The following is a 25,820-nucleotide window of genomic DNA, read 5'->3' as shown; positions in this document are numbered from 1 at the left end:
ACAGAATTTTGTGTTCTCATTTTAATTTATTTGGAATGTCCTTTATGTTCTGAAGAAATTGGCTTCTCAATGGAGAATTAAGTGAATTGCCTTGAAGTATGTTTTTAGTATTTTGGACAGGATATATGAGTGAGAATGCTTATATATTGTAGCAATTAAAGACAATTCACATTTGTGGCTTGGGCATAAATGTGTAAAAATTATACCCATCTATCTTATTACATTTCCTCTCTCCTCCCTGAGGACTTCACTATGTACTTTATCTGTAATTGTTGCCAGTTTTCTATCATGTTCCCACTGGGCTTCTGGTGCAAAAAATCTTATCCTCTCGATGACAGAGCTTGCCTGAATGATTTCATGCTCCTAGCATTTTTGTTCACGGGAATTAGGGGCAAAATGTAACTACAGCTGAACAGAGCGTCTATTTTTGTAATTTGGGAGTTTAGGCTCTGTTATTGGAACTAAATGAAGAGATGCAGGTGTTCTCCAGTGCAAGTCCTTTGGGAGTTTTGATGGTAGATGCTTGAAAAGAAAATGCATGTGTTTCCAGAGTCAAACAGCAGCTGTGAGACAAGAATTTATGTTTTTCTCAGAACTTTGGGATTTCAAAATGCTACATTTAATCACATGCACAGAAAGGAGAGCAAATGTTAAAGATGTTACATATAAAAGTAGGGTACTGATCTCTTTACCATACCAACTAGTTGTGGGAATATAGGAACAAAGTGATCTTTAATCTTAATATGAACAATTTCAAAAGGATTATGATAGTTGCCAGGACACAGTTTTTTGAAAACTGCATTTGAGCAGAGACTGTTGTTAGCTTACTAATTACTTTTAAAATCTACTTTATTCTTTCTTTGTCTCTTAGAGAAATAATAGATGCAAACTAAAAACACAAAGAAATACAGATGGTTCACTATGAGTAAAAAGAAGTAAATCAAAAATATTTTCAGATTGCACTTTTTTGTGTAAATAGAATGCAGATACAGGTTTTTGTATAATAAATAGAACAAAATATTTCTAGGTTACAAAGAGTATCAAAAACTTATTTTTCCATATTCTGTAAATGCTTGGGAAAAAGAATTATTTGTAGGATATTTTTATGTATTTTAGCACTTTTTAAAGAACATTTGAAATAAAATCAAAATTACTTTTATATGTATTTGATTCTCTTTGAATTCTTTAACTACTTTATTTGTTTTTGAAAAATGGGCAATTGTTAGAATTCCTTTTATTTTAACTTTTAAAGCATATTATCTTTGAACTGTTTACTCTCTTAAATGTTTATATTTTTAAAATTCTCATTTGTATGGAAAAGTCAAGATTTTATGTTTGTTAAAAAAACTCTATTAGTGTTGAAAGTTAAAATGAATCTTAAATGTTACATGATGTATTAGGAGCATTTGACCTATAAACAAGAAGAAACCTGCCTATACTATGTTTTTGTTAATTAAAATAGTGGCTTGAGAAAACCTAAATGTCTTTATAATTCATAGGATATCTTAAAAAAAAGAAAACCTTCCAACAAATAGTATCTTTTAACAATATTAGCAATAAACACTTTGAACAGTATTACTAACTACTGACATTTGTTTTGAATATTTGATAGAACAAAATTTTGATAGTGTGAAGTAATTTTAGTCTCCCAAAGTGTTTACTTTAGTGCAATTTTGAAATGTAATGATCAAACTACATATTTTTAAAGGAATATAATTTTAAATTTCTATGTAGATGTATAATTGTTATATTGTTTGCCTTCTCAAAGGGATGGGAGAGAGGGAGGGAATTTGACACTCACAATAAAAAAAAAGACTGCTAAAAATAAATACATACATAATTTTTAAAAATGTCCATGTAGAGGCAGCTAGGTGGAGCAGTGGCTAGAGTACTGGGCCTGTGTCAGGAAGATCTGAGTTCAAATCCAGACTTAGACATGTATTAGCTGTGTGACCTGGTCAAGTCATTTAATCTGCTGTCATTTCCTCATAATAATAACCATCAACAACCCAGGGTTGTTTTGAGGATAATTTAGACAGTTCTTGTAAAGTGCTTTGCAAACCTTAAAGCACTGCTAGCTATCATCATCGTCATCGTCATCATCATCATCATCATCATCATCATTTTAAGAATAGAAAATTATTACTAACATCCTGTCCATCTGCCTATTGTCATTTATATTTGTAATTAATATATGCTAGTATTTCACAGCTAAACGTGACTTTGGTGGACCAGCTTAATTTCTTTTTCTGAACAGGAAATGATTTCCGTTTCCTGATCCTCTAGCTTAGGTCTCATTAGTTCTGTTACATGTTTTTCCTCCCTTACTTCTTTAACTAGAAGTTGGTAATCTCTACTTACTATCATTTTGGTGTAGAACTTCCATTAAATTAAATACTTGCTTGAGACTCTTGTGCAAACCTATCTTTTGGGGTGTTTCCTGAGCCTTTCAGCTGACTTTCTAGGAGTACCCTAACCTGGCGAATAACACGAGAAACACTGTGGGTGGGCAGCTATGAACATAGGGGTGTATGTTGGGCTACAGCTTCAGGGTCAAGCTCACCTTTTAAAGGTTAATCCTTCTCTAGTAAGTAGCAGAGGAAGGAACTAAGAATCAGGACTAGGCAGGCAAGAGGAAGTGACTTCATTGTCTCTCTGGAAAGTATCCCAGACCTGAAGAGCTTTGGCAGTGAACTAAAAGCAGAATTCCAACCTTTTAACTGACATGACTTGCTTTATGGCTTGTAGGGTAGGGCCCCTGTTCACGGCACAGTGTCATGGTTCTTGAAGCCGTTTCTGAAGATTCAGTAATATAGTACAATAAAAGGCACCTTCAAGATTCTGATACAAAACAAGAACAACAACAACAACAAAAAAACCCCAAAAAACAGATAACCGAACCCAAAAACAAAACAAAGCGTAGGAGAGATTTTCTAACTTCTTCAAGTAGGTAAGTACATTTAAGAGCAATTTTATCATTATGGTCTTAATTTTTTTTTTTTTACATTTTGAGACAATTTAAATATCTCTAAGTGAGTTATTTTTGCTATTATTCCCCACCTCCTTATGAGTTGTTTGTGAGGGCAGGTTATCGTAGCATTATAATAGTTTCCAGGTTTTCAACCTATGTAGCTATGATTTTGACCTGGCCCAAGAGAGAGAGATTTTTATCTAGAATACTGAATTATTAAAAGCAGTTTAAATTTATGGGGGACAGGCTTTGCTTTAGGTCTAATCTTAATCCCTCTCCAACTATATCTATTGGCATCATACTGTCCAGTTTGAAGGAGGCCATTTGATAAACTTTTAATCGAACCTATTTAAAAAGATACTAGAGGATTTTAAGTGAAGGAACAAAAGTTGAAGGAATTTTCTAGGTAGAAATTGATTTGTTTAGTAGCTTCTTTCACTAAAAGCCAAGTGCCCACAATTAGGGTGAATTTGAGCTGATACAGTAGTCAGCTTAATTTGCCAGGTTTAAAATTAATTAATTAATTTTGTGATTGTGTTAACATTTCTCAGCTTTTAGGAGAAGTACTATGGCATAGGGGATAGGGAACCTGCCTAGGAGTCAGACATACGTGGGTTCAGGTTTGGCCTCTGACACATACGGACTGTGTAATGAGGCAAGTCACTTAATCCTCAGTGCCTCAAGCAACTATTTGAGACTATGTTTTAGAATGGGCACTGATATACCTTGGTAGAAGAACTTCCTCTACCGTTAATCATAGGTTTTGTCTCTGAAACACCTGAACCACACCAGCATGTATGCCCATCCGAGCCCTCCCTGTCCTTTCTACCGTCAGTCATCCCTGTCATTCCTTAAGCTCTTTATGCTTAAACATGTGTTTCTTCTAATGTGCCTTGTCTTTCTTGTTTGCCAGCTAACTGTTGAACTGTTGACTGTGCCTTTAGGATCTTCTAAAGACTTTGAGTCTCAGAATCAGACATAAAACTATAGGTAGATGGTGAGTTAGAGTTAATCCCTTTTATTATATGTCTAAGGAAACAATCAGAAAAAAACATGCTTGTCTAGTCACAAATAAAACTGTAGGTGGTTAATGGGGATACTGATTTCTACTTACTTTCTTTTGCATCTGTAGGAAGCCAACTTGGAAATCAACTTTGCCATTAGTAGCTTTTGTTAAGATTTTCTGTAAAGGTTATTACCTTAGTGGCACAAAGGTGACCTATCTTTTTAGAAGGTCTAGATGACAAGATGCAGACCAGTGGGAAAAAGGAAACGTGGTCACCAGCAGAGGGCATACTTGTGGTAGCAGTGTCCTTAAATGGTCAATACAGAGTTTTGCCTTCATTGTTTCTAGCCGAGAATATTACATTATAGAATTACTTCAACGCTTCACTTTAATTTGACTTTTTAGTTCATACCAAACTTTGTTTTCTGCAGGATTGATCAGCCTGGTGCCTTGCCAATATGTGTGATCTTCCAGATTAAATTTTCTTTATTTTGCTGCATAAATAAGAAGCTGAGTCTTAGTAACTTGAAGAGTTCCCTGCTCAGTCCCCCCCAACATGCTCTCTCATTTCTGAGTTATTTTGCTAACTGCTGTGTTCTAGTCTCTTTTCATATCAAACTTTATTGAATCTTTTTGAAAAATGTTCCAGATATCTACATTCTAAGCAGATTTAATCAATTTTAAAATATCCAATCTGAAATATTTGATAAGTTGCTTTGAGTCTTGAGGTCTACACTCACATAATTCATTAAATATATTGTTAAATCTGTCTTTTAAAAGTTTTTTTTTCAGAGAAGCCATATGAAGTTATTATTTTGCTTAAAAAGTAAGACTTGTTATTCTTCTATTTCTGAAACATGGCCTTGACCATGCGAACCAAATTGAAATTGGGAGTTCACATGTGGCTTCTGAAGGCAGGGAGTCTACAAGGCCTTTTTAAAAGATGATCTGGGATCTTAGTGTGCATCTGGATAGCATACCAGAGGGTTTTAAGAACAGGATAATTTGCATTCTTCCTTAAACAGTTTTATTTCCAGTGATGAATTCTACTTGAAACCTTTGATTAAATTCCCTCTTTCCCCTTTGTTTTAAACAATTTTAATTCAAATGTTTTTTGGAGAATGCAGTTAAAGTTCTCTGTTGTTAGTATTCAGCTATCTGGGATGTTAGAAAACTGGCATTCTCTAACTTACGAATAGGTTGCATTCCAAAAGTTAATTTTTAAATTGGTTGTTTGTTCCTCACTTGTTTTCCATAGAACCAATTTTAATGGTGGCTAGATTCTTTAATCAGTCTACAAAAATCTAACTCGTGGTGTAGTTAAAATACTATAGATTTTCAAGGAAAAATATAAAGTAACTTGTTGTAATACTAGTAAATAGAAGAATAAAATTGAATAAGAATTTTAGATTCTTAGATGCTATTAGATTAGGATGGAGAAGGTAGTTGAAGGCTTCTGTGGAGAGTATGAAAGGAACTGAGAGTGTTTTTGGGCTTTTGAGGTTTGTTCTTTATGTCTAATTCATTCAAAATTTATACTTTTCTTTGATATATCACTAGCAATACTCTACTTATTTGTCATAATTATGGTTCATTTTATTTTATTTTAGTTTTTGCTTCCAGAGAGAGGGTTAGGGATTTTCCTGAGGGTAAGAGAGGAGTTTGGAAGAAGTAGGTTGTTAAAGAGGATGGATATCTATGGTAATGAACTAATTTGGAATTAATCCTATAACAGAAGTTTGGGTGGTACATAGACCCTGAAAATGTGTAGGAAGTTGTTGCTTAAGTTAACCATGGTGCTATCCATCAATGAAAGATATTGGAAAAGAAAAAAATACAACTACAACCACCCTTTCTTAAGTAGGCAATGTCTATAAGATGGCTAGTGTCTATAATTAGCATTAAATTATTTTCAATTAAAAAGCTGGGTTATAGTATATATAATTGGTAATCGCAGAGTTGTAGAGTTGATAATTAGCTTTGAAATTAATCTCTTTTAAATGTTGCATTTTACAGCTGAGTAACTTGCCCAAGATTGTCCAACTAATTAGTGGCGAAAAGATTAGAATTCAACTCTCTTTATTCATGGCTCAGTTATCATGTTCTATTCATGCAGTGTTTTTGTTCTTCCTTTCTTTTTTTGAAATACATTTCTGTGTACCTTTGGGAAATATACTCACAAATAATGTGTAGCAGCATGCTTCCGAAAAAAATCACATCTGCTGGTATTGTATATATTTGTTCTTAGAGGTGAAAATCCAATGTAAATTAAGAGGGGTTATTGTCTCTCTTTCCTTTGACCTTGTTATAGAATGTCTCACTTATGACTACTCTCCCCTTTTCTATTTCTTTATAAAACAAGCAGTAACATCAGAACTGAGTTTGAATTCCGTGGTATGACAAAGTATCATGTGTTATGTCTTTGAAATGTAGGTCACTAATATGTTTTATTCAGTGTTGTGTAGTTAGCCATTGAATTAATGCTTCAAAAGATCATTGCTTTCATTGGTGTGGGTATTCTTCCCCACAACATTATCAAAATCACTGCACCCCTACTCCATGCCTTAGTAGATAGTCTTCATCAGTTGCTATACCTTCTGATCACCTTACGCCTCTCAAAATTTATCCTTAGGTGAATGACCACCCTTCTGTTGACAAGGCTTTCCAAAATTGACTAGGCCATTTCTTGGACAATGTACACACAGATTATAATGAATCTCTTCCAGTATGGCAGGACCTACCTTCAAAGAATTTAAATTCTACTGAGAGTGAACAACATGTATACAAATAAGTGCAAGATTATTTGAGGAGGCACTATTTTAAAAACAGGGGGAACTGAGACTTGTCATGGAGAAGGTGACATCTGAATTGATTCTTGAAGGAAGATTCTGAGAAGTGAAAACAAGAAGGGAGTACATTCCAGTTAGAGCAGTCAGAAAGCACTTATGCCACTTCAGGCATGGAACACAACTTGTACAGACTGATAGAGATGGGAGATGAAATGTCTAGTACAATAAGCTGGTAGTTCAGTTTGGCTGGAATGTATTCTGTACAAAGGAGAATAATGTGAAATAATACTGGAAAGATAGTTTTAAGACAGACAGTGGAGGGCTTTAGTTGCTATGTTAAAAAGTTTCTTTTTTTATCCTAGAGGCAGTGGGTAGCTATGGAAGTTAGGAAGTTAGCTAGGAAAGGAACATGGTCCAGTCTGTGTTTTAGAATGATTGTTTGGCAGCTGTGTAGGAATGGATTAGAGAAGACAGGGATTGGAAGTGATCCTCAAGTAAATTATAAATTAGGTAGTAAAATATTCAAAACTGCCCTTTTTTTTTATTTCTCCCTAAAGTTAGAGTACAACAAGCACATTTTTAGAAATACATCATTGGTTCAAGCTCTGCCTCTTACACAGATTAATTGTGTGACCCCAGACAAGTGACTTAATTTCTCAGTACCTCAAGCAAAAGTATGAGTGATTATGGTGCAATGGAAAGTGTTGAATCCATTGTCAAAGGGCCTGGGTTCAAACTCTGATTTTGCTATCTAATACCTATGTAACTTTGAACACATTACTTCAGTTAGTCAGTCAGTCAGCATTTAGTCAGTGGCTACTGTGTGCCAGGCATTATGCTAAGCACTTCACTAATTTGGGTCTCAGTTTCCTCAACTATAAAATGATGGGGTTAAAGAACATGATTTCAAATGTCCCTTTCATCTCTAAATCCGTGACACTCTGATCCTGTAGGTTACAAACCTGAGTTCCGATCCAGACTTATCCATATGTGGAACCATTGGTTACAGCAAGCAGAAAATTTTGAGTGCTGTGAATAAGTTCACTTACCTTGGCAGTATATTTTCCAGGGGTGTACACACATAGATGATGAGGTTGACACATGGTTTGCCAGAGCTAGCTCAGTGTTTGGGAGGCTCTGAAGGAAATGTGGGAGTTATTAGACTGACTGCCAAACTGAAGTTCTACAGAGTCATTGTGCTGACCTCATTGTTGTACACCTGTGAAACCTGGACAATCTAACCTGTGCCATGCCAGGAATCTGAATCGCTTTCATCTGAATTGTCTTAGGAAGATTCTGAAGATCACCTGTAAGATAAGGTACCAGACACTGAGGTCCTTTCTCCAGCTGAATTGCCAAGCATTCAAACTCTATTGCAGAGAGCACAACCCTGGTGGGCTGGCCATATTGTTTCTACGCCAAATGGACATTTGCCTAAAAGAATATTTCACAGTAAACACACACAAGGAAAGTGCTCACATAGAGGTCAGACAAAGAAATACAAGGACACTTTCAAGGTCTCCCTGAAGAACTTTGGAATCAATTGTGAGGCATGGGAGACACTGGCATGGGATTGTCCAGAATGGTGTGCCCAAATCAAAGAAAGCACTGTTCTCTGTGAGCAAAGCAGGATTGCACTAGCTCAAAAGAAACGTGAGATACACAAAGACAACTCCACTCCAAATGTTCATATGGATTATTTCTGCCCAACCTGTGGTAGGGTCTTCTGAGCTTGTATTGATAATCATCCACAGTCTGACATACTGTTCCTTGACCCCAGCATAGTGATGTTATTTTGGTTCTCTTGAGCATGAAGGACAAACAACAACAGTTGGATGACAGGAGACAAGTCATTTAACCTTTCTCAGCCTCAGTTCACATGTAAAATAAGGATAATAATAGCATCTACCTCACAGGATTATTGTCTGGATCAAATGAAATAATACTTATAAAGCTCTTTGTAAAACTCAAAGCTATTTATATAATTGCTACCTATTATTATTTACAAAAAATTTGCAAGTAACAATAATACTTAGTGGGTTTTTTCTTCCTTATTGCCTATAATTATTAATTTTGCTGCTCTTAAGCGACAATTACTTTCTTGTATTATAATTTAAATATTTCGTATTTATATAATGCCTGGCACATAGTAGGCACTAATACATGATGAGTTCCTTCCTTCATTCCTCTCACCCTCCTTTGTCCTTTCCTTTTCCTTTTACTCTCTTCCTAGTTAAGAATGTAAGCTTCTAGAGGGCAAAGATGGAGTCAGACTTTTGTTCAGTTCTGTGAACTTTTAAAAAGTGCATACTGTGTTCATGGCATTGTGCTAGGCCAGGAGTAGGGAACCTGCAGCAGGTTCCCCAACCTTGTGCTAGGCATTGGAAGTACAAAGATGATAAATGACAGTCGTTGTCCTCAAGATGCTTCCAGTCCTATGGGGCAACATAATTTGTATAAAAGTAATTCTAATATGAGGTAGAATGTAATAAAGGCAAAGAAGAAACCTGTCTCTTATATTCTCCAGTATTACTACTGACATACAGGTACTCCAGAAGTACTTGTAGAAATCAAAACTGAATGCTTTTTATTCATAATGATCAAGCTTGATCCCCTAAAATAAATCCAGAAGACACTGCCCCCTACTTCTTTGAAAAAGTAGGAATATTACATATTTTAATAGTTTTTAAAAATATGTTGGTTAATTTTGTAGTACTTTTCTTTAATACTCTTAAAAAAATCTTTTTTTATGAGGGTTGGATCTCTAGACAAGAGTGGACTAAGGACTGCAGTGGAAAATGGAGGTGATTGTATTAGTAAGGCAAGATTAATGACCTCGAAGATGACCATGAATATGCCTGTATAGTTCAGGATCGCAAAGTATAAGAGATTCTCTAGGTGGAAGGCAGGGGAAGAATAGCATTTATTTAGACACCAGAGGATCAAATCCCAGAACGAATAATTCCAATTCAATATAGCAACAATTAGTATTCCAAAACCAGTAAGCCTACCTCAGGGTAACAACAAGGAAATTATAACAGTATTATAGCAAGGAACCAAGTCATCCTGTAACCTTTCCCCTTGCTGGGTCCTCCCCATAAACACCCAGAATCCCAACTGTCTGCTTGTCTGCCACTACCAGTTCTCTGGTCTCCACAGCTGACTGATTTCCATTCTCTGCAGCTCTGTCATCTTGGAATTCTTACATCTCCTCCTTGGGTTGAATTCTGACCTTCCATGGCTAACTTCTGGGTATATGTACTCTTTTTAGGGCCCCAGGGCTTCATTCCCAATCAGCAAAAGGGTTTAGAGCTGGGGCTTAATACTTAGTAAGTATTATTGCCTACAAACAAACCTCTAATCAAGCTTCCCTAACTAACCCCACGTGAGGCCTATTGAATGGGCAGGAAAGGTCTTTAATCACTGATTGGCATCACAGTAATATAAAAATAAAAGCAAACAATAAAAAAGTACTTTTAAAAATAATTTTTAAAGAAGTACTTGTTGAATTTATGAATGTATTTAAGCACTTTCTTTTTTTTCTCTTTCTTACCTTCTGGAAATGAGAACACTCAGCAGATATTTTAAAATGCTTACTGAGTATTCCTTCTACCAATTCCTCTACAAAGCACTTTTCCTACAATTTATAGTCTTGTCCATTGTGTAGAACACAGAGAAGTTTGGTGACTTGCTCAGGGTCATAGGAGCAGAATTTGAACTGAAGTCTTCCAGCATCGAGCATCTGCTACACCATGTTGCTTCTCTAGTTGCTAGAGAAATAAGGACAAAAATAAAAACCATCCCTGCCCTGAAGAACTTGTATTCTGCTTATGGAAACTTGTTCTTTAAATTGATATGTTCATGCTTTAAGCTTCATCAGGTGGATGCTTAAAAGGGAAGTTGGTGACAATATGTGGGGTAGGGTCAGATAGGAAGTTTTGAGCTAATATGGATAAGGACAGTAAATCAGAGAAGCCAGAAATCCATCTAAAGTGTGCTCAGGCTTCTGGAGGAAACATCTGTCGCAAAATTACATGCTATTGTAACATTTATTCATCACTAAGAAAAACATCTTAATTTTAAAATGTGAAAAAGTAGTATTAATTTAAATATGTGAAAATTTGTTACAAAATATTTTCAGTGGATGAAATAACTATAGAATATGAAAGATATTACTTTCAGTCTTCAGTACTAATTTTAGCATAAATTAAATATTTGAGTTATTAAAATATAATTCATCTGTTTGGAATTAATTATTAATCATAATTTTATTTTTATGCTTGGAAAAATAAGTAGTAAAGTTAATGCTTTTAAAAAATTTGATTAATTGTTAACAAAGTATGATATAAGTAAGCTTCACTCAGCCTGTGAAAGGGATGACTTAACACAACTGTTGATGCGTATGGAGTGAAACATCTTTATCAGGTTAATACAAGAAGCAGTCATGCCCTACTTGAATTACTCATTTATAATAGCTGAACAGCAGCCTGCATGTGGACTTTGAAATCCTGGGAAAATAAGATGCATGCATGCATCCAAATGTCTAAAGGCTTTATTCTAAAGCAGCTGGAAAATGTTGAACTATGTTGTCAGCTACTAGGTTTTTGGCCTTCAGGGAGATATGATCAATTTAATTACTGACCAACTTTAACCATTACTTTAATGATTATTGCCTAAATTCTTAAACCTCAAAGTTTTTAACTTCAAAGACTACTTTTAGGTTTTATTTTAAAATATGTAAAGTAAAAAGTCAAAATTGAGTTGTTTTTTTAAAAAAAGTACCTTGCTTAAGACTGTCAAACATCCTTTAGAGTGTATAGTTTGAAAAACTATATTTTTAGAAATAAAATAGAGTATCCCAGGTATGAAGCATTCTGTATTCAAGATTAGTATGTTATTCTTATTAAAAAAGTAAATATAAAACATGCCTCTTTGCTTTAAGGGCCACATTCTACCTTTCTGCCCCTGCTATATGTGTCATTTTGTACGTATGGTGGATTTATGGGAGTATGTTTATTTCTTCTAGTCTTATTTCATAAATAGACCCTGAAATTTATTTTTTGAAACATTGCAGATGAATGCACTTTGCCATTTACTGTCTTCCAAATGTCTTACCCAGAATAGATTTCTCATTGATTTTTCTGTAAAATACATATAATTAAACTCAAAACAGAATTGAGAGTATTGTGATGCATGGGGGAAATGTCCTTTTGAGACTGAAGATATGGCTAAGGCAGGCACTTTTAATTTAATCCTTGCTGTGAATGCTCTACTTGAGTTTCCCCTTGGTAAATCACTTGATCTTTCCATGATTGCTTCCTAATCTTTTAAGTGGAAGCCACAGTGATGGCCTCCCTCTCAAGGGCTCTTGTGTAGGTTAACAAATGATAGTTAACACTTTGAAAATATGTCAGTACTAAAGATTATAATTCATCATCAACACCACCTTTATCAGCTAACAATTTAGTGTGTGAGTAGTTGCAAATAGAGATTTTATAGAAGGGGAATATAGTACCTGAGATTAAATGTGTAATCTGTGGGTAGTTCAGTAATGAATATACTCCGTGTGTTTGTGTGTGTGTATGTATTCACTTACATAAATATGTGTAAATATATATACATAAATATCCATATACACACATATATACAGAAGCCCCACTAGTAAAGTTATGAAGAGGTTAATGAAATGTCTGCAAAGATTTAGTTGGAAATGCTTCAAGAAAGAGGTAAATTTTTGAAGTGTGTAAAAAGAGTGTATGGTTCAAGAGATGGCTTTTTGAGATGATAGGAGACCCTGACTGAATTTGAAAAAAAAGTGAAAAGGTAAGTGAGCATAAATTATAACTTTGAAAAGTCTATAAAACATTTCTAAAATGTAAATTTTATTAATTAATTAATTTTTAGTTTTCAACATTCACTTCCATAAGATTTTGAGTTCTAAAATTTTCCTCCTCCTCCTTCTCTCTCCTCTCCCCAAGATGGCTTACAATTTGATATAAGCTCTATGTATACATTCATATTAAACATACTTTCACATCAGTCATGTTGTAAAGAAGAATTAGAACCAATGGGAAGAACCATGAGAGAAAAAAAAAAAGAGAGAGCAATTAGTATGCTTCAATCTGCATTCAGATTCTTTCTTTCATTCATAATTCTTCAATCTGCATTCATAATTCTTTCTTTGAATGTGAATAGTATTTTCCATCGTGATTCTTTTGAAGTTATCTTAGATGTTTGCATTACTGAGAAGAGCTGTCTATCAAAGTTAGTCATCACACAGTGTTGCTGTTCTGCTCACTTCACTCAGCATCAGTTCATAGAAGTCTTTCCAGGTTTTTCTAAAGTCTGCCTGCTCATCATTTCTTATAGCACAGTAGTATTCCATTCCATTTATATATCACAACTTGTTCAGCCATTCCCCAATTAATGGACATTCCCTGAGTTTCCAATTCTTGGTCACCACAAAAAGAGCTGCTGTAAATATTTTTGTACATGTGGTTCCTTTTCCCATTTTATGATCTCTTTAGGATACAAACCTAGAAGTGGTTTTGCTGGGTCAAAGGGTATGTACAGTTTTATAGCCCTTTGGGCATAGTTCTAAATTGCTTCCCAGAACAGTTGAATCAGTTCAGAACTTGACCAATAATTCATTAGTGTTCAAATTTTCCCACATCTTCTCCAACATTTATAATTTTCCTGTTTTGTCATATTACTCAGTCTGATAGGTGTGATGTGGTACCTCAGAGTTGTTTTGATTTGCATTTCTCTAATCAATAGTGATTTAGAGCATTTTTTTTCATATGTCTATAGATAGCTTTGGTTTCTTCATCTGAAAACTTCCTGTTCATATCCTTTGACCAAAATGTAAATATTTTTTAAAACCCTATTTTTATCTAAAGTATATGTTCTTCATGCTTTTAATGATTGTTTCGACAGTGCATCTTGGCAGTCTCTAGGTTGATGCTTAGCTCCTTGTCAAGGACAATATGAGTGCTCTAGGTGACGTTAAGGCTGAGCCAAGTGATTAGTGTTACCTTCTAAGTAAATTTTGCTTTAACTATTGAAAATGCTGACAGCAGGATTTGATGCCTAATTAATTATTAGCTAAATTTGGACTTTTGGGTTTTTTTTCTGGTAGGTTTTCATACGTAACCTGAAATCCTTGCATCCAAAACAGCTACAAACATATCATTTCTTCCAACATAGTTTAAGACAGAATTCCTTGAATATAGACTAATGCACCATTTGTCCATTAGCCTGGCAAATAACTAAACAACTAGTTAGTCTAGGATAGTAGTCAAGCATGATTTGTATTTTGAAGAAGTGTCATAGTTATTATTATCAGGTGTAATTTTCAGATCTTATTTTTAGTATCTATAATATCAAACTTTGTATAATGGAAAAGTCTTTTGACAGGATTACTAATGAGGAGCATATTGTAGATGTGTTTTTCTAGATTTTCATAAAGTTTTTCATAAAGAATATATTATTTTTATTTTTTAAATTAAAAAACATTATAATAGTATTTTATTTTTTCCCAATTACATGTCAAGACAATTTTTAACAGTCATTTTTTACAAGATTTTGCATTCCAAATTTTTTCTCCCTCTCTTCCCTCCCTTCTTCCTAAAATGGTAGGCAATTTTATATAGGTTATACATGTGCTATCATATAAAATATATTTCCATATTAGTCACAATTGTGAAAGAAGAAACAGATCAGAAAGAAAAAAAAACCATGAAGAATAAAATAAGGGAAAAAAGTATACTTTGATCTGCATTCAGAGTGCATCAGTTCTTTAACTGGATGTAGATAGCATTTTCCTTCATGAGTCCTTTGTATTTGTCTCAGATTATTGTGTTGCTGAGAAGAGCTGCGTTATTCATAGTTGATCGTCACACAGTGTTGCTGATACCATTTTCCTAGTTCTGCTCATTTCGCTTCACATCAGTTTGTACGAGTCTTTCTAGGTTTTTCCCGAAATCTGCCTGTTAATGATTTCTTATCGCACAATAGTATTCCATTATATTCATATACCACAGCTTGTCCAGCCATTTCACAATTGATGGGTATCCCCTCAATTGCCAATATTTTTCTACCATGAAAAGGGCTGGTATGAACATAAGTCCTTTTCCCTTTTTAATGATCTCTTTGGGATACAGACCTAGTAGTGGTATTGCTGGATCCAAGGATATGCACAGCTTTACAGCCCTGTAGGTATAGTTCCAAATTGCTCTCCAGTATGATTGGATCAGTTCACAACCTCAACATCAGTGCATTAGTGTCCCAATTTGCCTATATTCTCCCCAACATTTACCATTTTCCTTTTTTTTTTTGGTCATATTAGCCAATCTGATAGGTATGAGGTGGTACCTTAGAATTGTTTTAATTTGCATTTCTCTAATCAAAAGTGATTGGAGCACTTCTTCATATGCCTATAGATAGCTTTGATTTCTTTGAAAACTGCCTGTTCATAACCTTTGACGACTTATCAATTGGGGAATTGCTTGTATTCTTGTAAATTTGATTCGCTTGCTGTAAAGATTGTGTCCCATCTTTCCGCTTTCCTTCTAATCTTGGTTGCATTGGTTTTGTTTGTCCAAAAGCTTTTTTTAATTTAATACAATCAAAATGATCAATTTTACATTTCATAATCCTCTCTCTCTCTTTTTTAAATTCTTCCCTTCCCCATATATCTGACAGGTAGACTCTTCTTTGCTCTTCTCATTTCCTTATGGTGTCACCTTTTATATCTAAATCATGCAATTTTGACCTTATCTTCATATACGACATGAGATGTTGGTCTATACCTCGTTTGTGTCCTCTTGTTTTCCAGTTTTCCCAGCAGCTTTTGTCAAATAATGAGTTCTTATCCCAAAAGCTGCAATCTTTGGGTTTATCAAACACTAAGTTACTATGGTCATTGAGTATTATGTCTTATGTACCTAAAAATCCACTCAGTCACCACTCTATTTCTTAGCCAGAACCAGATAGTTTTGATGATTACAGCTTTATGATATAGTTTGAGATCTGGTATTACTAGGCCACCTTCCTTTTTATTTTTTTATTAGTTCCCTTGATAATCTTGACCTTTTGTTCTTCCATATGAATTTTGTTGTTACTTTTTCTAGCTCTATCAAATAAGTTTCTGGTAGTTTGATTGGTATGGTGCTGTATAAATAAATTAGTTTAGCCAGAATTGTTATTTTTATTTTATTGGCTCTGCCTGCCCATGAGCAACTGATATTTTTCCAGTTATTAGATCTGATTTTATTTGTGTGAGAAGTGTTTTGTAATTGTGTTCATATATTTCTTGGGTTTGTCTTGGCAGGTAGATTCCCAAGTATTTTATGTTGTTTACAGTTATTTTAAATGGAATTTTCCTTTCTATATCTTGCTGCTTGGCTTTGTTGGTCATATAAAGAAATGCTGATGATTTATATGGGTTTATCTTATATCCTGCAACTTTGTTAAAGTTATTTCAAGTTGATTATTTCAAGTAGTTTTTTAGATGATTCTCTAGGGTTCTCTAAGTATACCATCATGTCATTTGCAAAGAGTGATAGTTTTGTTTCCTCATTTCCTATTCTAATTTTAATATTTCTTTTTCTTCTCTTATTGCTATAGCTAACATTTCTAGTACAATGTTGAATAATAGTGATGATAATGGGCATCACCTCTGATCTTACTGGGAATGCTTCTAGCCTTTCCCCATTACATATAATGCTTGCTGATAGTTTTAGATAAGATACTGTTTATCATTTTAAGGTACATTCACTTTGTTTCTGTGCTCTCTATTGTTTTTAGTAGGAATTGGATGCTGTATTTTGTCAAAAGCTTTTTCATCAGCTTTTGAGATAATCATTTAATTTCTGTTGGTTTTGTTATTGATATGGTCAATTAAATTGATAGTTTTCTTCATATTGAACAACTCTGCATTCCTGGTAGAAATCCCACCTGGTCATAGTGTATAATCCTTGTGATAGATTGCTGCCATTGCCTTGCTAGCATTTTGTTCAAAATTTTTGCATTGATATTCATTAGTGAAATTAGTTATAATTTTCTTTCTTTGTTTTAGGTCTTCCTGGCTTAGGTATCAGCACCATATTTGTGTCATAGAAGGAGTTTGGTAGGACTCCTTCTTTGCCTGCTTTTCCAAATCCTTTATATTGTATTGGAATTAGTCGTTTTTTGAATGTTTGGTACAGTTCACATGCTAACTCATTTGGCTCTGGGGAATTTTTCCTAGGGAGTTCATTAATGGCTTGTTTAGTTTCTTGGTCTAAGATGGGGTTATTTAGGCATTCTATTTTCTGACCTGTTAATTTTGGTAATTTGCAATATTCACAGCACCTACACGGCTATGAATATGCCAGTGTAGTTCTGAATCACAAAATATAACAGACTCTCCACATGGAAGACAGAACCAAAACATTTATTCAAACACCAGAAAGCCAAATTCCAACACCAGAAAGCCAAATCCATCAGAGCAACAAAGAAATCCCCAAACATTAGAAATGCAGGGGGCACTGCCATCCCCAAGCCTTCCCTCTGTTAGGTCCCTCCCACAAATGAACACCCTCAAGCAAAATCATTCCCTGGCTCTCACCCATAGCTAGCTGCTTGCTTCCTCTCTCTCTTCAAGCTCTGCCTACTCTGACCAACTTCCTCTCAGCTCTGTTCCACCTTTCCTGCTCCACCCCTGCAGCAAGCTCCTCCTACCACAGCCTTCTTATGACTCAAACTCATGTAACTTTGGCTTCCATGTGACTTAAGCAGGTCACATGGCCCTATTAATGGAGGGGAAAGAGCTCATTTACATTACCATTATACCACTGCCCTCTGTTGAATGTAGTTTTTATTGCATTATGATCTAAAATGAAAACATTTAGTATTTCTGCCTTTCTGCATTTGATTTTGAGATTTTTCTGCCCTATTATATGGTCAATTTTTGTCTAGGTGCCATGTGCTGAGAAAAATGTATATTCCTTTCTGTTCCCGTTCAATTTTCTCGTAAGGTCCGTCATATCTAAGTTTTATGATATTCTATTTACCTCCTTAGTTTCTTTCTTGTTTACATTTTGACTGGAATTATCTATTTCTGAGAGTAAACAGTCCAGGTCCCCTACTAGTATAGTTTGGCTCTCTATTTGTTCCTGTAACTTATTTAACTTCTTTAAGAATTTGGATGCTATACCATCTCTCTTACCTGAGAGGGAAGTAGGAGGGGAGGAGATTAAGGAAGGGGTGGGGTGGAGATTTCCAGAAAGGAGGACAGATCAGGAGAGGTGACAGACAGAAGCAAAACACTGTGAAGGGAAAGGGTGAAAGGAGAGAGAGGACAGACAGGAGGAAGAATAGAATGTAGAAAAATACACAGGTAGTAATCATAACTGTGAATGCAAATTGAATTAACTCTCCCAGAAAATGGAAATGGATAGCATGGTGGATAAAAACTAGAATCCTACAATATGTTATTTATAAGAAGCACACTTACAGAGAGACACACACAGAGTAAAAGTAAGGGGCAGAATCTATTATGCTTTAGCTAAAATAAAAAAAGTAGAGGTAGCAATCCTGATCTCAGAAAAAGCAAAAGCAAAAATAGACCTAATTAAAAGAGATAAGGAAGGAAATTACATCTTGCTAAAAGGTACCATAGACAATTAAGCAATATCAATATAAAACCCCTTCCTTAATCTCCTCCCCTCCTACTTCCCTCTCAGGTAAGATAAATTTCTATATTCAACTGATTTTGTATATTATTCCATCTTTGAGACAATACTGATGAGAGTGAGGTTCAAGCAATGCGCTTCACCCACCCTCCCATCTTTTCCTCCAGTGTAATAGGCCTTTCATACCTCTTTCACTACCTCTCCTTTTCTTCTGTACCCAGTGTATTCAGCTTTCTCATCCCTTAATTTTTTTTTTTTTATTTGTCAAATCTTTATTGGGTAAGTGGGAAAGATTGGCAGGGTCCAGTTTAGTCCTTCTTCGCAGCAGCCTTCCTCATGGCAGCTAGGACGTTGCTGAGCTCCTCTCTCTTCCTCTTGGCCCGGATGTGAGTTCCCACCCTTTTTTTGATGAACTTAAGGGCTCTCTTATCCTTAGAGACCTTTAACAATTCCATGGCACGCCTCTCATAAGGGGCAAATCCACACACTTCCCGGATCATATCTCTCACAAACTTGGTGTGTTTGGTCAAGCGCCCACGGCGGCGGCAGTGTCGCGGCTTCGAAACGTTTTTGGTAACTTTGTGGCCCTTGTTGAGGCCCACGGCCATGGGGTATCGGATGGCCATGGCTGCGGCGCGTAGCCCCAACGGCAGCCACAGCAGAAGGAAGGAGAGAGCGTTGAACCATCCCTTAATTTTTTTATGTCATTCACTTAAATTCACCTTATATCCATACCCTCTGTCTATGTATATTCCTCCTAGCTGTAGTGTTAGTGATAAGATTTTTAAGAATTATAAGTATCATCTTCCTATGTCAGGATGTAAACAGTTTAGCTGTATTGAATCCCTTATGTTTTCTTTTCCCTTTTTGCCTGTTTATGATTCTCTTGGGTCCTGTTATTGGAGATCAGATTTTTGGTTTAATTCTGGTCGTCTCCTTATGAAAATTTGAAATCCTTCTACATTAAATGACCATTTTTTCCCTAGATGTATTAATGCTTAATTTCACCAGGTAAGTGATTTTTGGTTGTGGTCCTAACTCCTTTGCCGTATGGAATACGTTCCAAGATGTATTCTGATCTTTTAATGTTGCAGCTGACAAGTCCTATGTACTCCTGATTATGGCTCCTGATATTTGAGTTGTTTCTTTTTGTCCACTTGCCATATTTTTTTCCTTGACCTTATAGTTCTGAAATTTGGCTATAATGTTCCTTGGAATTTTTATTTTGGGATCTCTTTCCTGAGGCGATGAATGGATTCTTTCAATTCCTGTTTTGCCCTCTGGTTTCCAGGACGTCAGGGAAGTTTTCCTTGGTACTTTCTTGAAAGATGCTGTCCAGGTCTTCCTTTTGGTTATGACTTTCAGGTAGTCCAATGATTCTGATATTGTTTCTCCTAAATCTGTTTTCCAGGTCAATTATTTTTCCCATGAGGTATCATACATTTTATTCCATTTTTTCATTCTTTCAAATTCGTTTGATTGATTCTTGATGTCTCATAGATTCATTAGCTTCCACTTTCCCAATTCATACTTTTAAGGAGTTGTTTTCCTCAATTGACTTTTGTACTTTCTTTTCCATATGGCCAATTGTAGTCTTTAAGGAGTTGTTTTCTTCAGTAGATTTTTGTATCTCCTTTTCCATTTGGCCAGTTCTACTTTTTAAATAGTTATTTTCTTTTTCCAAGCTGTTGACTCTTTTTTCATAATTCTCTTGTATCATTCTTATTTCTTTTCCCAATTTTTCTTTTGCCTCTCATATTATTTTTGTTTTGTTTTGTTTTTCTGTTTTTTGCAGGGGGGAAGGCAGTTGGGATTCAGTGACTTGCCCAGGGTCCCACAGCTAATAAGTGTGTCAAGTGTCTGAGGCTGGATTTGAACTCAGGTACTCCTGACTCCATGGCCAGTGCTCTACTTACTGTGTCACCTAACTACCCCTCTCATATTATTTTTAAGCCCCTTTTGAGTTCTTCCATGAGCTCTTTCTGGGCTTGAGACCACTTCCCATTTTTCTTTTGGATTTTGCCCATAGTTGTTTTGACAGTTGTTGTTTTCTTCTGAGTTTGTGTCTTGATATTTCCTGTCACCATAATAACTTTCTATGGTCAGGTTCTTTTTTGTTTTCTTTTTTTTTTTTTTTTTTTTTTTGGCCATCTTTTTTGGCCTTTTCCCTTTTAAATCTGAGCTCTGCTACAGGGGTGTAAGGCTTCTTGTGCCAGTGGCTGCAGGCACTGGCTGTTTACCTGGTGGTGCTAAACTGATGTTGCCCTGAGGCCCACAGGGTACCCTTATGTATGGTCCTATGCTGAGGGATTGGGGAGCTTGTAGGAGTCTGGCAGCTTACCAGCATCCTAGAGGTGGTGTGTGGCATGTGCTGAGGCCAGCGTGGGTGTTTCTGCTTTTCCCTAGAGCTATACTGAAGCAAGGGGAAGTGTGGCCCCTGGAAGTTGCCTGTTTGTTAGGGGCCATACTGAAGCACATGGAGGTCTGGCCTCTGGAGGTTGCTTGTTTTCCCAGGGCTATGCTGAAGATGCTGAGGTTCTCAGAACTAGAGTCTGCCTGTTCCCCTGGCTGTGCAGAGGCACTTGGGGGTTCCTAGTATTGGTGTTTGCCTGCTCTCCTGCACTGGGGCTCCAGATCGATTGCTGATTTGCTGAGGTGGGACTTGCTGCATGCTTGCTGAGATGCTTCCTGCCTTGGTTTGCACTCCCCTTTAACCCGAGTGCCCTTGAGAGAACAGAGGTGGAGTGTTTTGTTTGTGTAACAGCCAGGAGGCCAGTGTCACTGGATCAAAGAGTATGGTTTGAAGGAGTGAGATTTTTCAGTCATGGTCAACTCTTCATGACCGCTTTTTGGCTTTTCTTGGCAGAGATAGTGGAGTGGTTTGCCATTCCTTTTCCAGCTTATTTTACAAATGAGGAAACTGATGCAAACAGGCTTAAGTGACTTGCCCTGGGTCATAAAGCCAGTAAGTATTTGAGGCCAGATTTCAACTCAGGAAGATGTCTTTTTGCTGCCAGGCCCTGCATTCAACCCACCATTGCCCCTAGTTGCCCCAAGGTACAAGAAGACTAGAAAGTGAAAGGAAGCTAAATTATGAAGGTCTTTGAATGTGAAACAGCATTTAATTTTTCTCCCGGAGGCAAAAGCAAACCAGTTCAGCATAATCCAAGTGTGAGGTGATGAGGGCCTGCACTAGAGTGGTGGCAGTATCAGAGGAGAAAAGGGGGAGTGATCCAGAGATGTTGCAAAAGCAGTCATCAGGCCTTGACAACAGATTGGATATGGGGGTTTCAGAAGACTGAAGAGTCAAGGATGACTCATAGGTTGTGAGCCTGAGAAGCTGGGAGGATGGCGATGCCTTCTACAGTACTGGGGAAGATAGGAGGGGGCAAAGTTTAAGGGGAAAGATGAGTTCCTTTTTAGACATACTGAGTTTAAGGTGTCTACTGGATAGCCAGTTTGTTATGTCTGAAAGACAGAGATGTGGGATTTTTAAAGATACTTAAAGAGTTTGGGGCAGGATTGATAGATTTGGAAAACCACTCTTGTACAGATGATAATTAATCCATAGAAGCTAATGAGATCACCAAGTGAAGTAGTATAGAGGGAGAAGAGAGGAAGGCCCGGGACTGAATCCTATGGTAAGAAGTCATAATCTACAAGAGGATCCAGCAAAGGAGCAGTCAGATAGATAGGAAAACCACCAGGAGAAAATGATACTGTCCCCAAAACATAGAGAGAAGAGAGCGTGAATGAGAAGAGGGTGACCAAGAATGTCAAAGGCTGCAGAAAATTCATGGAGATTGAGGATTGAGAAAAGGCCTTTGGATATGGCGACTGAGATCATTAATAACTTTGGAGAGAGCAGTTTTGGTGGGATGACAGGGTTAGAAGCCTGATTGCAAGGGGTTAAGAAGAGAGAGGAGAGAAAATGAAGGTGCATATTTATTGTAGACTGTCTTTTGGAGGGAGTTTTGCTACCAAGGGAGTAAGAGATATAGGACAATACTTGGTGGGGATGGAGTGATCAAGTGCCAGTTTTATTTAGAGTATTGCATTAAATTTGGGGTGTATTACTGTTTAAGTAGGACATGGATGAACAGAAGAGTGTCCAGAGGAGGGTAGTCAGGATGATGAAAGAGTCTTAAGTTCAGGACAATTGAGGATCAGTTGAAGAAACTGGGCATGTTTATCCTGGAGAAGAGATGATTCAAGTCTTCAAGTGTTTGAAGGACTATCCTGAAAGAGGGAGTAAACTTTTTTAGTTTGTTCCCCAAAAATTAAATGGTTGCAAATTGCTAAGAGGCAGGAAGAACTTCCTAACAATTAGAGCTGTTCAAAAATGGAATGGCTTACCTCAAAAATGATGGGTTCTCTTTCTCCCTTGGAGGTCTCCAGACAGAGGCTGAATAACTACGTGCTGGCTTTGCTATGATGGGGAATTGGTTGAATGTTGGTTGAGCTGGATAACATCTGAGGTCCCTTCCGATTCCTAGATTCTGTGATTTTTATAATTTGTTTCAGTAAAAGTTTCTTAGAAAAAAAAGAGAGAAATCTCTTGGGTATGCTTTGTACACTAACCTGAATTATGATAGCAATCTTAATTTTTTTGTGTGTTTTAAATCTCTTGAATGTTGAAAATAATTTTTATTTACATGAATAGAGTTTTAAAAAAAACTTTTGGCTTCTATTTCATTTTTAGTGACTTTTTATGATTTGCTATCAGGCAGAAGTGTCACATTGACAGCCATCAACACAATTTACCCACGGAGTTCCTTAGCGTGGCAGAACAGGATTAAAGTGTAATTGGGAAATGTCTTTAAAAAACAAAATAAAACAGTACAACACAAATAATGTCAGTTTGTGGTTTGCTTAGTCATTATGCTGCATGTAGTTATCTATTTCTATTTGAGTTTGACAACAGCTTTAAGGATCTTAGTGATGTTTTCTCCTTGATATTTAAACCTGTTTTTCATGATGGCACATCCTGGTCAGGATCATTTATTCCTAAGATCACATTCATAATTATATTAATGAAGTAATCGAATTAATCAGTTTTCTGGTTGAACTGAAAAATACTCTGAGAAGTTGCTTCATTAAATTCCCAAGCTCACAAAAAAGCCTTATTCAATATAAATAATATTTGACAATGTTATTCATAAATATTTTCTACATTGTTCTGTATCTTTGTCCAAGCATATTAGTTAGATGTCTGTTACTGCCTTGGACAATTATATCATTTCAGTTTTTCAGTGATTAGCTCTTACTTAAATATTTAAACCTGTAGATACAATCTGTCATTTAAAAACTTTCACCTTCTGAGAGGACACTGACCTGTCTCTATTTTCCATGTTACATTTTATACATGATAATCTAGTGCTTTTGGCAGATACATTGTTCATAAATGTTCGATATGATAGTGAAAAAATGGATTAATTATTGACAGTTGGGACTTTTTTCCTAGGAGATTTCAGTGGGATTAATTCTAATTAATTCTATAAAGTGATTTTATAAATTATCTAATGTCTTCTATAAAAGAAATGTTATGCAACATTATAATTGCTGGGATTCAGTAATAAATAAAATAGGAATTTATATTATAGTATATTAGTTTTACATAGTTCTCAATATGTACATTTTGCTTACTTGTTTGCTTGATAGTTTATTCTTTTCTGTATCATTTTCCCCATTTTTTGTTGTTCAGTCATTTTAGTCATGTCTTACTCTCTATGACCCCGTTTTAAAGTTTTCTTGGCAACCACTGGAGTGGTTTTTGCTATTTCCTTCTTCAGTTCATTTTACAGATGAAGAAACTGAGCCAAACAGAGTTAAGTATCTTGTCCAGGGTCACACAGCTATTAAGTGTCTGAGGCTAGATTTCAACCCAGGAAGGTAAGTCTTCCTGACTGCAGGCCTAGCATTCTGTCCACTGTACCATCTAGCTGCCCCACATATATGTATATAATCATATTATATAATGCATGTAGATAATTACATTACAGATGTACATAGAGACATATATACATATTTTGGTATATAATTACATGATACACATACATATTTTATATATTTCTGTATATATTCACACAAAAAACCATAATGAATGTACAAAACTTGTCAACTGATTGGTTAGAGGGAACAGGTGAGAGTGGAAAGTAGAAGATGTCACCTGGTTTGTGGATCTAGGTATTTGGAAGTATAATATATTTGATAGAATATAGGAAGTTAGGAAGTGGGCTGGCTTTGGAGGGAAATAATGAATTGTGTTTTAGACACGTTGAGGTTGAGATACCTATGGGACATCCCAGTGAAGATGTTGAATAAGAGATGTGGGACTGAAGCTCTGGAGAGAAATGAGGTCTCAAAGGTATATTTTGGAGTCATCTCACCCTGATGAGAAAAGTAGGAGAGAAAGTGTAGAGAGAGGAGGGTCTAGGATAGAGTCTCAGGATAATACATGCATTGGGTATAGGACATGAATGGTGATCTTGCAAAGGAGCCTGAGAAGATTTGGATAAGTTAGTAGAACTATATTTAAGATATAGCAGTGTCATGAAATGCCCAGAATGAATGACTAAATGAATCATTGACTATGTCAAAAAATGCCCAAAGGTCAAGTTCAGTCAACAAGTGTTTATTAAACACTTAGTGTGTACTAGGCATTGCGCCACGGTTAAGAAGTTATTATATTTTGTAGTAAAGAAATAATCAGTAACAGTTTTATTGTTGTTGTTTAATAGAATGGACAAAAGGAAGATTGCAAAGGATTATGAAGAGTGGGATGTGAAAAAGTGGGCATACTAAGAGGAGACAGCTTTTTCTAGAATTTTGTTTATGAAAGTGAGGGAAGAAAACAATGTAACAGCAATTATTTTATTCCATTTTTTAAAACTTTTTTTAAAGGTTTTTGTGTAATACTTCTTTTGAAGGTTCAGATCTGCCCTGTAGGGGAAGAATCTCTTCCTTCTTTTACCCACTTCTTCCCTTATTTCTTCCAACATTAAAATAGGATTTGATTAGAAGCTTGCTTTTCACCACAAATTTCATTACCCACCACCTTATCCCAAAAGTGTAAATTCTAGTGAGGGAGAACTGTTTGTGCATATTATTAATCAATAGCAATGAAAGGAAATTTTATGAGCTAGAACTATAAAGTAGCAAAATAAATTCATCAAGTTATATACAAGTATTAGGCTCATTACTTTTTAGTAACAAGGAGAGAGGAAACAAGAAAGACTCTAAGTTTCATGATGTCTGTCCTTTGAAGTATTTTTTGTCTCTTCCCAAGTCTGTGGGCCTAGCCATTCTATTCTCTTTTTTGAAGTAAAATTCTCTATCTCCACCTGCCTACTGGACATCTCTACCTGGATGTCCCACAT

General features: G+C 35.8%; 2 protein-coding genes across 2 annotated transcripts in view; one reads left to right on the top strand and one right to left on the bottom strand.

Moving 5' to 3' along the window:
- VPS13B (vacuolar protein sorting 13 homolog B) overlaps nucleotides 1–25,820 on the top strand; it is a 1,100,792-nt gene that overhangs the window by 306,162 nt on the left and 768,810 nt on the right.
- LOC118850090 (60S ribosomal protein L36) lies at nucleotides 18,688–19,082 on the bottom strand. The gene has a single exon (XM_036759286.1). It carries the CDS (start codon nucleotides 19,065–19,067, stop codon nucleotides 18,750–18,752), a length of 318 nt encoding a protein of 105 aa, XP_036615181.1. The 5' UTR covers nucleotides 19,068–19,082; the 3' UTR covers nucleotides 18,688–18,749.

Source organism: Trichosurus vulpecula, chromosome 1, assembly GCF_011100635.1.
Source record: "Trichosurus vulpecula isolate mTriVul1 chromosome 1, mTriVul1.pri, whole genome shotgun sequence".
NCBI lineage: Eukaryota > Metazoa > Chordata > Mammalia > Diprotodontia > Phalangeridae > Trichosurus > Trichosurus vulpecula.
Note: the sequence above shows the minus strand (reverse complement) of the source record. Positions and strands in the feature narration are given on the sequence as shown.

Bases quoted from the DNA above. Each gene is read 5' to 3' on its own strand.
- LOC118850090 (XM_036759286.1), bottom strand. From the start codon at position 19,067: ATGGCCATCCGATACCCCATGGCCGTGGGCCTCAACAAGGGCCACAAA.